The 15,626-nt window shown below is 51.2% G+C and overlaps 1 protein-coding gene across 3 annotated transcripts; it reads left to right on the top strand.

Annotated features, from left to right (window-relative positions):
• Positions 1 to 2,719: 2,719 nt before the first annotated feature.
• Positions 2,720 to 14,381, top strand: LOC114706063 (alpha-1-antitrypsin-like). 3 transcript variants are annotated; one of them, XM_037210798.1, is made up of 5 exons: positions 2,720 to 2,833; positions 10,288 to 10,916; positions 12,336 to 12,606; positions 13,102 to 13,249; positions 14,097 to 14,381. In XM_037210798.1, exons 2-5 carry the CDS (start codon positions 10,292 to 10,294, stop codon positions 14,283 to 14,285), a joined length of 1,233 nt encoding a protein of 410 aa, XP_037066693.1. In that variant the 5' UTR covers positions 2,720 to 2,833; positions 10,288 to 10,291; the 3' UTR covers positions 14,286 to 14,381. The 3 variants fall into 3 exon arrangements, with proteins under 3 accessions (XP_037066693.1, XP_028744125.1, XP_037066694.1); XM_028888292.2 differs by lacking the exon at positions 2,720 to 2,833 and adding an exon at positions 4,973 to 5,081; XM_037210799.1 differs by lacking the exon at positions 2,720 to 2,833 and adding an exon at positions 5,410 to 5,430.
• The last annotated feature ends 1,245 nt before the right edge of the window (positions 14,382 to 15,626 follow it).

Genomic DNA, 15,626 nt, shown 5'->3' with positions numbered 1-15,626 from the left:
AGGGCAAGTCCTGCATGTCCTGCCCCACAAGTGGTTCACCAAAGATCTTGCACACACCCCTTGTTTGCTTCCCACAGGGACAGCAGCATGTCACGTCTGGAGAAAATGCACATGGCTTGACCTGGTCTCGCTGCCAGCATACACGGCTTCCAAAGCGTAAGCTGGGGTCAAAAAAGAAATCCTGCCTCCCCACCCTCACACACCACCTCCAGAGTTCCTGTTGGGTAAAATGTGACAAATTAACCACCCAAAAGGAAAGTGGGATAGGTTTAGTCTCCCCAAAACCGTGTCACAGCCATAATGTCCAGAACTTATTATTATTATTTTATGTGCATGAATATTTTGCGTGTGTGTATGATTGTGCACCACTTGTGTGCCTGGTGCCTTCAGGGGGCCAGAAGAAGGTGCCAGAGCCTCTGGACCTGGAGTGACAGACCATTGTGAGCTGCCATGTGGGTGCTGGGAATTGAATCCAGGTCCTCTGGAAGAGCAGTCGGTGCTCTTAATGACTGAACCATCTCTCCAGCCCTTGGTTCAGAACTCCAAACGAGCAAAGTTAAAGTATGGAGAGGGTTTGCTGTAAAAATTAACCAGCACACACACCCTCGCGTTTCACTAATTTAAGAAGGAAATGAAGCTACGGCCATATCCTCCACTCCTTGGGTTAATGATGCATAAATTAATCTTTCTTTTTCTACCTGAGGAAAGACAAGAAATGAAAACAGGAAGCTGTAAATGGCCTACAGATAGTTCCATAAAAAAAAAAATTGTCCCTTCATAGGAAGCTACCAGAAGAACCCAGAAGGTTAAATATCTATATTTATATATTATATGTAAATATATCTATATTATATATATCAGGGATAGGTGGTTGGGATGTTGGAAGATGCCAAGTGGAAGATGCTGACTGACTTCCTCACCAGAAGATAAACCTGGACCACCCAGTTAGATCAGGTACAGCGAGCACTCTGCCAGTAGAGTAGCCTCTGTGTGAAATGCCCGCAAACACTACCCCATCCAAGTATCATCACAACTACGAGGCAAGAACTCATCTCCATTGAGGTTCAGAGAGGCAAGAGGCCCTCCGCACACTTCTTTGCCTGATTTCAGTCATCCCAAATGCTCTGCCCATCACACAAGTTTAGAAAAAGAAACAGCACACTAAGGCCTGAGCCTTCACAGAGAGAAATGAGCACCCTCTGCTCCCCCCCCCCCACTGGCTCCAAGACCTTCTGGGTAACCAGATGCTTGAGTGTGAGTTGACCCTGGGCAAAGGGTGCTGCCCCCTTAGGCAGGGGCCACATGTAGCAGGTGCTCTGCTCAGAGCCTGCAACCCTTTCAGAGAGGCCTCTGTGATATTCTTAGCCCTGTTTCACAGGTGAGGAGACTGAAGTACAAAGGTTAAGTGATTGTCTAAGATTTAATAAGAGGGTGGTGGAAGCAAGGCTAGAATCCAGTGTTCTGTAGTAGGCACCTAGGAGGGTGTGTGTGTGTGTGTGTGTGTGTGTGTGTGTGTACCTGTGTGTGTACATATGTGCCCTCGTGCCTGTGTATGTGACTGTGTATGTGCTCATGTGCATATGTGTCTGTATATATAAGGGTGTGTGCCTGTGTGTGTATGTATGTGTGCTCATGTGTGGTGGGTGTTAGTGTGTGTGTCTGTCAGTGTGTTTATCTGCCTTTGTTTGTGTGTGTCTGTGTGTGGGGTCTGTCCGTGTGTCTGTGTATGTCTGTTTGTGAGTGTGCGTTTCTGTGTGTGTGTGCACTTGGGTGTGTGTGTGATTGGGGCAGGTCATACTCCTCCCAGAATGCTATTCCCAAGTCTGCCATCGCTCTCCCTCACATCCTTGATGAGACTGGCCCAGCCTTCCCCCAGCCTGATCCTACTCTCTTTGTTTTCTGCAGACTCCAAGCTCAGTGCTCAGCCACTGTCAGCTCACATCTAGGTAGAACCTGTGTAGGGTTTCCCTAGCCTCTTTTCATGAGCCCTTGACCTCCCAATCAGCCTAGATGTAGTCATAGACAGTTCTAGAAGTAACCAGTAGAGAAGACTTTTCCCACTGTGGCTTGGAGAATGGCTGTGGGTCCCCACCCTCCCCAGGGATTCTGCCCATGTTCCCATACTGGTCCAGAGGAGAAGGGGGACTGGGCACAGGGCTCCTGACCAAAAGGGGTAGGTTCTCCACCTGAAGCCCCTACTTGCCTCAGAGGCTCTCATTTTGTGGCCTTCTTCATTCCCATTTCAGACGGCCAGGCCCACCCACTGTCCCTCCTGACACACTTAGGATATGAAAACACACATGCACACACACACATACACCACCACCACCACACCCCTGCCCCAGCCTCAGGGGCTCAGCTGGGCATGGAAGAGTGGCACAGCCCTCTTGCTCCTGCAGTCCCAGAAAATCCGGCAAGATGCTGGGGCTGAGCTCTGCTGAGGTTCTCTAAGCCAGGGCCACTGTTCTTCTTACAGAGGTGACCAGTCCTTTTACAAGCCAGTGTGGATGAGCCCATGCTGGGTCATACAGTGTGGACATAGCCGGTACCGTAGGTGGCACCCAGTACTGCTTGGGCCAGGAAGGACTGGTCTGATGTGCTCCTGGCACAGGGCGAGGCCCCTTCCTGGCCCAGCTCCCGCCCCTCCCGGACCTAGTGCGGCCGCCCAAAGCTGCTCTGCTCCCCGGTGGACAGACGCTGGAAACACTTAGCACACCAGCTTCCTGATACAGCCTTGGGAGCCAAGGATCTGACTCTGAGGAAGAGTGGGAAACAGCAGCCACCCGAGGTGCAGGAGGAGGCGTGACTGTCAGGAGCCTGGCCAGCATCTCAGGTAGAGGGCAGGGACCTCCCACCTGCCTGCAGGCTGGGGCCTGCCTGAGGGGGGCAGAGTTTGGGGAGGGCAGTAAAGAGACCTGCATCTGCTGCCGTCCACCTGGTGCCACAGAGGGGAGGGCAGCTGGGTCACAAGAGTGGGCATCATACAGATGGGGAAACTGAGGCCCAGAGAGGGGAAGACATGCCTTAGGGGTGCAGATGGAGCTGCACCTCAACCACAGTCTGGTTCTCCAAATGCTGGGGGAGTGTGGTATGGACACTCTCACACACAAGGACAGGAAGACTGGTGTTGGGGAGGGGGAAGGGAGAAGGAAGGAGAGAGATCTGAGTTTTTTCTTGTGAGGGAGGCACACTCCCACCCACTCCCCAGATGTGCAGGGGTTACTGAATGAGATAATGCCTGGAGGGAAGCCCTCAGAATGCTTCACCTCACCCTATACCTTCACCCCCATCCAGTGACACCAAGGAGACCCACTGACAGGGACATCATCTGGAAGAGCTGATGAGCACTAGGCTGAGTTTCCCTTGAACTGAAGCATATGGTTCCTGCAGCAGCTATGTGCAGCCATAGTCCCCATCTTAGAGATAGGGAAACTGAGGCACGGGGAGGGCATGAAAAGACTTGTCTGATGGCTTGAGGTCTGAAGTCATTACGCACTGCAGGGTTCTGTGGCACATCCATTGGACACAGTCCTAAGGTGGAACAAAAGAGACCTAGTGAATGGCAGAAGATGGAAGCATGACCATCAATTATCTATTTACACACCTGCTGTGCCTTGCCAAGAGCCAGGAGGGCTGGGGCCATGGCTGGTGAGGGGGTGAGGGGGTGAAGGGGTGGTGAACTCACCACACACACCATTCACAGGGTCAATGGGATGTGAGTAAGGTTTTGAAAAGGATCAGAGGCCGGGCGGTGGTGGCTCACGCCTTTTATCCCAGCACTCGGGAGGCAGAGGCAGGCGGATCTATGTGAGTTCGAGGCCAGCCTGGGCTACAGAGTGAGTTCCAGGACAGGCTTCAAAGCTACACAGAGAAACCCTGTCTCTAAAAACAAAGAAAGAAAGAAAGAGAGAGAGAGAGAGAGAGAGAGAGAGAGAGAGAGAGAGAGAGAAAGAAAGAAAGAAAGAAAGAAAGAAAGAAAGAAAGAAAGAAAGAAAGAAAGAAAGAAAGAAAGAAAGGAAGAGAGAAAAAGAGAAGAAAAGGATCAGAGTGGAGAGCCCATTAGCCTTCACCCTGAACCCCTTCAAACCAGACAGAACCTTCCAGAACTACCTCATCCTCCCCTCCCCTCAGAGCAGAGAGACTGCTCCTGCATAGTCTCCCCATCCTTAAGGACAGTCCCCATCTAGGAGGAAAATCCCCACACTAGCTTCAGTGTGGAAACAGGCACTGCTCAGGGGAGGGGGTGGTGGGGGATGGGAAGGCTGGAAAGGGCTTCTTAGACTCAGAGAAAGAGTTTACTGTATGCATTCTTTACCCAAGGGGCTTCATGTACCCCTAGCAACCATGCTGGCATCCGATTGGCTGGCATCCAATCTGCTGTCCTTCAGGGGAAAATGCCTCTGGCTCAGAAAGGTAAATCAACTTGTCTGGGGCAGCACAGCTCTTCCTTACAGACCTACTCTCTGTCACCTAGCCTGTCGCCTGGGCACTGTGCGCCCGCCTGTCCTGAATGTAGCCTGTCAGTCACATTTCATTCTCCTGTAAAGGACATAAGAATTGTATATCCACACTCAGAAGGAGCAGTATCTCTGTTCTGGGCCAGCTTCTCCATCTGTCAAGTGGGTGCACAACCTACTGAGCCCTTGGAGAGGCAGTGAATCTTCAGTCCCAGGCATTTGTCTGCAGATAGCTCAGGAAGTACTGATTTTGTTTGCATGGGGGCAACCCAAGCATTCCCCAGGAGAGTGCAAGGCCAGTCATGTGGTGCCTTCCCAGAGGTCATGTGACTCAGGCCACCAGATGCACCTCGGATGCTGGATACTGTGTTTACGAGGGATGCTTTGACTCCTTTGATTTGGGAACAGAGGGCTGAGCTCTGTCCTGGACAGTGTGGGTGGCAGCTCAGTGACCAGTCGATGGACTTAGTCCCTCTCTGTTTGCTCCTCCGATAACTCTGCTGACTTTGGTTAATATTCACTAGCAGACTCCCCTATGGCCCCCGGGCACCCACTGTTTAAATACAGGCTAGAACACAGCTCTGTCTCTCCAGCCTTCACCACTCAGCTCTGGGACAGCAAGTGGTGAGTATATTTTTTCCCCTGGGGAGATCTTGGAGGTGCCCCTGGGTCCCTGCACCTCCCAAGCAGACAGCAGATCTGAGACCAGGGCAAGATAAAGTTCATCGCACCTGTGGCACCTAGGCCTCCTGTTGCCATGGGAACAGCAGTCCCTAAGGTCCTTTCTTGAACCAAGCTGCCCAGTACCTAGCTAGTACCTTCAGGTGACAGACAACTAAGACGTAGAGGGCCAAGGTGCAGCCACAGCCATTTCCAAGCACCTGCCCTTCTCTGGCTTTTCCTGTGCGGTCTTTTCCAGCCCCTCCCGCTCCTGTCTTGGGGTGTGGACCTTCCCCTTCAGCAGATAAGCAAGGTAAGGCTAGAAGGATGGTGGGAGCTACGGCTGGCAGGCTGGCCTCTCCAGTTGCACCCAGATCACATTCTGGGGCCTCAGCCTGTGGGCCTCACGGTGGCTGGCTGACCCAGGCATAGTGGCCTGTGAGTTCTCCTTGCATCGTGTGTGTGTGTGTGTGTGTGTGTGTGTGTGTGTGTGTGTGTGTGTGATTTCAGCTCCACGGTCCTCACTGGAGGAGGCTATTGTACTTATCCACACTTTACAGACAAGAAAATGGGCAACAGAGAGGGTAATAGGTTGCCCCGATCATACACAGTGTCCAAACTGGGGCAGCTGCTCCAGACTCTACTCTTGACCTTGCTGACTGAGCCCTTCTCCCTTCGGGGCTAGCCTCCAGGCATCTGAGAGTAGCACTGGATAGCTGCTAATCTCTCTGCTCTGTTGGGCAGAAGAGTTTACCCTTCCCCCAGCCAGCCTTGTTTTACAGAGGGTGGGAGGGGGTTGGTTTATCACCGTGGTTTTCTGGGGACTAAGGTGGGCAAGGGCAAGGTGGCCAGATTCCCATGAGCCACCAAAGCAGCCAGAGCAGGATAATAAGGGGAACTTCTGGGTACTTTGTATGTGTCTCTGCAGACTGGTTCTCTGAGCCAGTCACCTCATCCTCGGGTAACTGATGCTCCAAAAGACTTAGCAATTGGTGTAAGATCACAGAGAGAAACGATCGGGCCTCAGACCTGTCATTTTAGCACCAATGATTTTGTCATTTAGCCAAGCCACCTCTGACATCTATTTCAAGTCTTCGGGTTCAATTCTGTACATAGAGAAGGGTTCAACCCTAGAACTAAAATGTGGGGTTAAACACTAGCTCTTTTTGGAGCTGGTTCTGTGGGTTTTAGAATGTGATTTGGACCTCAGTTTTTCTTCCCATACAATGGAACTAATACTAAGCATTAAGGGGAGGTTAGATGAGGTAGGTATAAAACACATTTAGTGAGCATAGCCAGGACTGGACTTACATCGAGCGTGGCTGCTAACAGGCAGTGCGTGTGGAGGTGATGGGACACGCACCTGACTCAGGGGCAGGCACTACCTAGCAGGAGCCCTTATTTGGTCATGGGGGCTCTGGCTGCTAACCAGATCTCAGGACAAGCTCCCATGTGTAGAGACTTGGGGGGTTCCAGTGCCTGTCTGCTCTCTGAGCCTGGCTTGCTCCTGCCACACCCCTTTCTTCAAAGGCCTTTTGTCTGTCAGTGCAAACAGGAACTGAGGCTTAAAGAGATGAGGTCATTTGCCTAAGGCCACACTGGCAGTCAGTGGCAGAGCCAGGTTGTGGGCTCCCCCAGGTTGTGGGCTCCCACAGGTTGTGGGCTCCCCAGGGTGTGGGCTCTCACAGATTGTGGGCTCCCACAGGTTGTGGGCTCCCACAGGTTGTGGGCTCCCCCAGGTTGTGGGCTCCCCCAGGTTGTGGGCTCCCACAGGTTGAGGGCTCCCACAGGCCGTGGCCAGCCACAGTTGATTTCATTTGCTGTTCTTAGCTGGAACTGGTGCAGAACAAAGCAAAGGGGAAGGCATCGCCTTTCTCTGGCCTCCCAAGGGCCACTCCCACCAGCCTTTGACGTCAGAATGTCACTCTGAGTGATGTCCAGCTTATTTGCTTCTGTGACCCTACACCACTAGATCTTAAGCTTCTTCCTCCTTTCCGGTTGACCTGGGGGGTCACAGGAGATCACCTCTTACAGATTAGAGAGAAAGCAGGGCTCAGAACCCTGAAGTTCAAATATGCTGGGATGCAAAATGCACCTGACTGGACATGTGAGACCAGAGTCAGGGCCTGTGACAGTTAATATCCATTGTCATCTTGGTTGCCTAGGGCAGTAGTGAGGCACCAAAGGCCTTTTCAAAGAAGATTAACTGAGATGGTAATCTGCTCCAAATGTCCACCCCATGGGTGGAGGTCCCAGGCAGAACGAAAACGGAAAAGTGAGCTGAGCTCTGGCCTTGCTCTGCCGGTTCCTCCCCCTCTGAGATGTGAACCAGCAGCCACTTTAGGCTGCTGCCACCAGCATGCCTTCCTACCATGAAGCTCCATGTCCCCTCACACTGTGACCAGAATGAACCTCTTCCCACTTAAGTTACTTCCCAACTATTTGACCCGGTCCTGACATTCCCAAATGTGAAACCTGAGCTCATTGCTGTGCCAGTCAGTGGCAGGTTCTCTCCAGGCCTCAGACTCTTCGCCATGCAAGGAGGAAATCAGGGAGGTGGTGGGACCTGGGGAAGACGGAAGAGAGTGTGCTCACCCCAGCAGAGGCCTCTCTCCTTCCCCATGCTAGCCTTGCCTCCTTAAAGCTCAGCAGCCCCGCAAATAGGAGAGCACCCCCTCTTATCCCTCCCTAGAAAAAGACCCTTGGAACTAGAGTCCAACGTCTGGGATGAGGAAATGGCTCAGTCTGTACACTTGCCACACAAGCATGGGTTTGCTCCCTAGAACCCAAGTAACAAGGCCAGGTGTAGAGGCATGCTCTTGCGTTCCAGCACTAGGGGGATGGACACAGGCAATTCTCTGGCTTGCTGGCCAGCTAGCCTAGCTGACTTGTCAATCTCCGGGCCAACGAGACACTGTTTCATAAGAAAAGTTGGATGACACCCTAGGACCCACCCCTGAAGAGGACCTCTGGCCTCTACATATATGTGCACACACACGTACCAGCACCTGCACAAATGTGTGCACACACATACAGAGTGCAGCATCTGTGCACAGGCATATCCTCCTCTTAGCTCTCCCCAGACCCACTTCATACACCTAAGGCTGTGCTGTCTGGGTTCTGCCTTCCAATTGCTGTTGGATACTAGTGAATAGTGATGGCCATGTCAGGGAGCCACAGCCTCCGGCCTGAGATCACTTGGTGTGTTCTCACCAAGTGAAGGCCTAGCCTCTCGATGAAGGTGGGAAATTTCCACAGGATTCACCAAAATCCAAACAGGAAGTAACAGAGACACGAGAGAGATGGAAATATACAGACCTAGATTCAGTGCTATTTCAACAGTAACACACTGACTTGTTTAAGAAAACATCAACATGTATTATGTAACATGTGGTCAGCTCTTCAGATTATTTACAGCGAAGAGCAGAAGGCACATGGTGGGCAGAGAGACGCCGTGCATCATTTTGTCATATAGTTGGAAAGATCCTTTCCCAGGTCAAGGGCAGGCAAAACTCAGTATTTCTTCTCTTCAATTTTACCCTGACTTGCAGATCCCAGACTGGAGGGTGCCTTTTATTATAATAAGATGATAATTTTAACTATGGGTCTAGGGACTGTGGCTCACTTGGTAGGATGTTCACTGAGCACATGTGAAGCCCAGAGCTACACAGAGGTCATGGGAGTACACTCCTGTCATCCCAGCACTCAAGAGGTAGAGATGGGAGGAGCTGGCATTCAGGGTCATCCTCAGCTATATAATGAGTTTAAGGCTAGCCTAGGACTCAGTATTTTTTAAATTAGTTCATTATTGAGCTAATAGCAACCATGAACATTCTTCATAGCTGCAAGCTCGGTTTCCTCATCTGTAACCAGAGCATGGGATTGTAGACTAAAGGCTTGTGGCATGGCAAAGTAGGGGGAATTCTGTGGAACAGGGTAGGCTGGGGGCTGCAGATGTGACCTTGACTTTGACCATCTCCAGGCAGAGTCTGTCCTCTGTGATGCAACCCAGGCTTTGCCCCTCCCTCTTGCCTCACTTCAGCCATGCAACACGTTGTAATCTGTCATGTAGGTCCTGGGAATTGAACCAAGGTCTTCTGCTAGAGTATCAAGTGCTCTTACCTGCTGAGCCATCTTTCCAGTCCACCTGGGTTGGTATTTTTTTAGAGCCTTAGCCTTCCCTGTGTGCCCAGGTTCCTGGCCATCAGCATTCATCTCTTCTCCTGTGATGACCAGCACACCTTCAACATGGTCTCTCTGGGGACCAGAGGTGACACCCACACCTGGATTCTGGAGGCCCTCCATGGATTTTTCCAGCTTCAAATGACTGTTAGTCCAGATCACCCCCTAATCCCCTTGTAATTACTGACAAATCCATTTCTCACCCTGTGCCTTGGTTTCTTCCTTGTAAAACGGGGCAGGTGGAAATTGAACAGATAGAAGCATGAGTCCAGAACCAGACCACTCACTGTACGTGACTTAGGTCTGCTGTGTTATTTGTTATTTGTGGACTCTGAATGTGTGTGTTAACATCTCCCTTACCAGCCAACTGATGGGGAGCAACCATTTCCCCACAGGACCCTGAGAGTTCACACACGTGAAGGCTCAGGACAGCACTGGGCAGATGGAGAGCATCTGATCTGATCTTGCTCTCTTTGTTTTCACACACGCTTGTGTGTGAAGTGTGAGCATGTGTGTGTGCTCACATGTATGTGGAAACATGCATGTGGAGGATTCAAACGGATGTTGGATGGTTTCCTCAACTACTCTCCACTATATTCATTGGGGCAGTGTCTCTCGCTAATCCAAGAGTTCAGAGATTCTGGTTAGCAAGCCAGCCAGCTTGCTTCTGGAGTCCCCTGTCTCTTCCCACTCACCGTCCTCCTGCCTTCCCCCATGGTGGAATTGCAGGTGGTTGCTATGCCCACGTTTTCTGAATTCCTATTCTCACACTCGCGTATCAAGTGCTTTATCCACAGACCTGTCTCCAGTTTTCTTCTTAACAGTTTTTCTTCAATGACAGCAATTTGGAACAGTGCTTGATCTAAGCTGGGCACGCAGCAGCCATTAATAGACGGCGGTTACTTTTGCATTGTGCCAAGTGGTAGCTGATGAGAGTCACCACAGCCCCGACTCCCTTGCAGTTTACATGTCTTCCTGTGTCTTGCAGAAAAATGACATCCTCCATTTCAAGGGGGATCCTGCTGCTAGTAGGCCTGTGTTGCCTGGTCTCCAGCTTCCTGGCTGAGGATGTCCAGGAGAAAGAAGCTTCCCAGCAGGATCAGGATCAGGAGCATGAGATCTCTTCAAACCTGGCAGACTTTGCCTTCAGCCTGTACCGGGAGCTGGCCCATCAGTCCAATACGACCAACATCTTCTTCTCCCCCATGAGCATCGCCACAGCCTTTGCTATGCTCTCCCTGGGGACCAAGGGTGAAACTCACAGCCAGATTCTAAAGGGCCTAGAATTCAACAGCACAGAAATAAGCGAGGCTAAGATGCACGAGGGCTTCCATCACCTCCTCAAGACCCTCAACAAGCCAGACAATGAGCTTCAGCTGACCACGGGCAATGCCCTGTTCATCCACAACCAACTGAAGCTGGCGGAGAAGTTCCTGGCAGACGTCAAGAACTATTACCACTCAGAAGCCTTCCATGTCAACTTCACAGACTCAGAAGAGGCCAAGAAAGTGATCAATGGTTTTGTGGAAAAAGGAACCCAAGGAAAGATAGCTGATTTAGTGAAGGAGCTTGACAAAGACACAGTTCTCACCCTGGTGAATTACATTTTCTTTAAAGGTAAGATGACATAACCGGCTTGAGCTGGTTAGGGGTGTCTCCATGCATATTCTCAGGGACCAGGTTCTGAGCTCTCCCTCTGGGCTGTGTCACTCTCTCTGTCTCATCACATTCCTCATTCTGTGGTGGGGAAACTGTCATATTTTAAATCGTCAGTAAGTTTGGGAGCTGTCAACAGTCAAATCCGCTGACTTCTTTGAAGGACTGACCAGAGGCTTTATGTTCTAATGCTCACTGAAGACCCCTACAAAGGAGGCTCGGGATGTGCAATCCTTCCCCAACCTCAGGACCAAGTGTATCAGGGGGTGAAGAGAGCACCGTGGAACATACTTTCAGCAGCTCTTCTTTTGCATACCAGTATGAACTCTGAACACATGGGCTTATATGTTCTGCCCCTGCTGTCTTTTAGTCTTGATGTTGGACAAGACATTTTATGTGTTTGAGGTATGACTGTCCATATGACCAGAGACAAAGCTGCCTGACTGCTGTGAGGTAATGAAAGAATTAGTGACTAGTGTACACGGTGTAAACAGGGACTGTTTGGATGTAAGCACTTGATCAAGCATCCTTGACCCTAGGCATGGCCTCCTGCCTCAAAGTGGTTAGGTCAGGAGTCTATGGTAAGCACCCGTGCCCCAGAGAAACCATCTGAGGAGGTCTGGGAGTCAAAGCCAGGAACTGCTCTGCCCACCACGGCTTCCTCGCCCCTAGGAAGAGTCTTATGAGCAGAGTATCAGGTCAGCACAGCTCAAGTCCCAGCTTTTTGTGACAAGAGCAGGTATCAACCCCTCCCCAACCCCTTCACCTCTTCCTAACCAATAAGAAGGTGGGGTTAGGGTTCCTTATGTCCTTCTCATTCTGACAGCCTTGATGGTGGATCCCTGTGAGCCTCGCCAACTCTGACACCTTTGGTGATGTGTCTTTGAGACTCTTACCCATTCTGATGTCCTTGTTGGTGGGTCCCTGAGGTCCCTGCCCACTCCAGTGATCTAGATGATGGTGGTTTTATACAGTAGATGGCCATCTGCACTGAACCCAAAGGGACTTGAGGTACCCAGAACATTTGTCCTAAGTGATAACTGAACTCACAGTTACCAGTGAGTGTGCCACCCTGATAAGAAGCTAGCAAATAGAATTGCTGTCAAGATTTCCATTTATAACCCCGAATCACCATTCGATAAGCATATAATACTTATTTGAAATGCTTTCTAGGCATATCGGGAATGGCAGCTGTCAACATCTGTAATCTGTATAGTTTGAGTCCTCCTCTAGCCTTGAGTCAACCTCACCAAAGTCCCTGGGTAGCCTGGAAGGCTAGTAGTGGCCCCCTGTGCACATGAAAAGCCAAGGCCCTGGGTCACCACCTCACTGGCTAAGCTCTCTTTCCACTCTCCGCCCCCAACTCTCGCCCCTCTGCAGGCAAGTGGAAGAAACCCTTCGATGCAAAGCACACCAAGGAAGCTGACTTCCACGTGGATAAGTCCACCAAGGTGAAGGTGCCCATGATGCACCGTCTGGGCATGTTTGATGTGCATCACTGCAACACTCTATCCAGCTGGGTGCTGCTGATGGATTACCTGGGCAACGCCACTGCCATCTTCATCCTGCCTGATGACGGCCAGATGCAGCATCTAGAGCAAACTCTCACCAAGGAAATGATTTCCAAGTTCCTGGAGAACAGGCACACAAGGTAACTCCCCAGACAGAGACCTTCTCCTGAGGGTCCAAGCCTGTCCAAAGGTCACCAAGTGCTTGCAGAGGGTGGACTCCATCCCAGCGTCTCCAGCCCTGGGAGAGAAATGTCACTCTGCTGCGTTGGCCTTAGCTTCCCCTGGGAATCAGATTCAAGGGGTATCTGTGGCTTAAGAAGGGGGATTGACCAAACACTGCAGGGCATATAGTGAGACATGGTTCCATGTGAACACCCCGAATCTGCCTGAAGGGCTTCTCAGAGGAGGTGGCACTTTAGGGGCTTCCAGGAGCCAATCTGATGGATCTCATTCTCTTATGCTGGATGGGGACAGTGTCAAAGGAAAGCACATCCAAATTATTTCTCATCCCTCTGTGGGTAGTGATGTGTTCAGTGGGACAACCAGCCAGAAACAACTCCCAAACAGGATGGGTCTCAGCAGAACCCAGCAGTCCCATGAAACTCCTTTAACCTGAACTCTTTCCTGACCACCAGGTCAGCCAATCTATACTTCCCCAAACTGTCCATCTCTGGAACCTACAACTTGAAGACAGCCCTGAGCCCGCTGGGCATCACTCAGGTCTTCAGCAATGGGGCCGACCTCTCTGGAATCACAGAGGATGCCCCCCTGAAGCTCAACAAGGTGAGGTTACCTGACTCTGGCGGTGTGTCTGTAACAGGGCAGCATAGCCTGTGAGGTAGCTCGGCTACAAGGCTGGGGAAAAGGGAAGGTGTGCAGACGAGTCCAGGCTGAGCTCTTCCTGAGGATGCTCTGGATTCACCTGCACAGGACGTGGTCAGGTGTCAGCTGGAAGGGTGGATAGAATTTTAGGGCCTTCCCTGAGGTGCTGCCCCAATCCTTGGTCTCCAGGGACTTTGAGTTCTTGGACTCAGTTTATATATATATATATATATATATAATATATAATATATAATATATATATATATATATTCACATAGAGACTTAGGCCTGGTGACCTCCGAGAGTGTTCAGGAATCCTCCATCTCTGGCATTTAGAGCTAACTAGTGGGCTGCCGATTTTGAATTTTGAGTTCAACCGAACAGGCCACTGGTTCAGAGAAATGAAAGGCAGTTCAGAATGGGCAGAACATCCTGAAGAGTCAAGACACTGAAGGTCGTTTTCGGAACCCCTGTCACCTGCTCACAGTCACACACTGGGAAGGGGACACTTGTGCAGAGGACATGAAGTTCCTCTCCTTGGGAAGCTGCGGGCTGCACCCAAGGCCGTAAGAGATGGGATCAGGAAGGGACAATGGAGGGGAGTGGACCAAGGCAGGCCAACACTAAGAGACAAGGAGAGCCCTCAGGCAATCACCTTGGAAGGGAACTTGGGAAGCAGCAGGGGAACATGGAGGGAGACACATTCTCTAGTGACGTCCTCCCTAGATGAGTCCCATATGAGATCTCGCTCCAGTCAGGAGTGGCCATCACACCACCTTCCACCAGCCTTTGCTTTTCATCCCCACAGGCTGTGCATAAGGCCGTGCTGTCCATCGATGAGAGAGGGACGGAAGCTGCAGGGGCCACAGCTTTGGAAGCCATCCCCATGTCTGTGCCTCCTGAGGTGAACTTTGACAAGCCTTTCCTTGCCATAATATGTGACAGCCACACTCAGAGCCCCCTCTTTGTGGGAAAAGTGGTGGATCCCACACAGTAATCACCATTCTCAGATGTCACCCTTTCCGGATTGGGTCCCCTCCCTGATGACATTAAATACAGGCTGGCCTGGTCCATGCCTGAGTGCTACTGCAAATCCTGGACTCTGTGGTTTCTGGGCCCCTTTATGTCTTGAATTTGTTGTGGACTTGAGGTCACAGTGTGTCTTGATGTCCACCCATGCAAATAGGTTATGGGTAGAGGACCATGGCTGAGACCATGGACACAACCTGGAACTATCTGCTCTTGGAAACATCTATCATTTCTGGAAACCTTGAGGGACCATGTGGCTCATGCTCAAAGACCCAGGGTCCACCAAGTGCTTATGTCCCTCTGCTGACTTCTCTCCCTCTGTCCTATGCCCTGGGATGGAGTCCCACCCCACTGCCAGTGGGGCCACACCCCATGGCAACCCTCTCAGGCTACCAGAGCTGCCAGCTCAGGACCTGGCTGTCAGCTTCAGCATCTCCAGATTCCATAAAGTCAGGATCACATGCCCCTCTCATTCCACCGTGTTACCTCCCTACAACTGCCCCCCTCCCCAGTCTCACCCAGAATTTCCTGAGAATGGCTGGAGGAGATGGTTGTGTGTCTTTTCCTCGGGATATGTGGACAAACATCTACTCACCCCAGGCAGGGTACTAGTGATGTCACTGCACCCAAGTCTAGCTTGGTGAAGCAGTGGGTTTATTGGGGTAATTTACAGAGCGTAGATGACCCAAGGGCAATGCGTCACTGAAAAGCCCGCCCCCAGCATGAGTGACAGCTCGTGATAGCTGCATCTCGGGAGTCCCCTGTATAATTTGCAGGGAACTTCACAGTAGAGTTTGCTTTCCCAGCTATTGCTTACTGCTTCCGTATGCATGGTCAGGGAGGGACTTGTAGGCCAGGGAGGAGCTTATAACTCTCCTCATAACTTTTATAGGCTTCCTGAGTCTTGTTCTCCACTTTCTGTCGTGTGTGACCCCCTCTCCTTCCTCCTCCCTCCAGAAAAGAACATTTCAGTTCAAAGCAAGTAACTACCCAACAAAACAACTACACACCAGAGCCCTTCCTCCAAGGAGCTGGAACAGGACCCCAACCCACTCCTTGTGGTTTCCTCCCTGCTTAGGGGGCTCATGCATCTCCTAGAAGCAGTCCTTTCCCCCAGTGAGCAGGTTGGGCACCTCTGGGTCTCAGACTCTATCTCTGTCTCACAATCCTAGGCCTACCAGGTCCTAGAAGGTCTCCCATCTTCATCCTCAGTCACAGGACCATGGTCTGCGGATGGCTCTGGATGGCCATCCAGGGGCTCTTAGGCTGTGGGACAGAGCATACTTCTTATGGGCCCCAGGGTTTCTCC

This window comes from Peromyscus leucopus, chromosome 14 (genome assembly GCF_004664715.2).
Source record: "Peromyscus leucopus breed LL Stock chromosome 14, UCI_PerLeu_2.1, whole genome shotgun sequence".
Lineage (NCBI taxonomy): Eukaryota > Metazoa > Chordata > Mammalia > Rodentia > Cricetidae > Peromyscus > Peromyscus leucopus.
The sequence above is the reverse complement of the archived record's forward strand: the minus strand, read 5'-3'. Positions and strand labels throughout refer to the sequence as shown.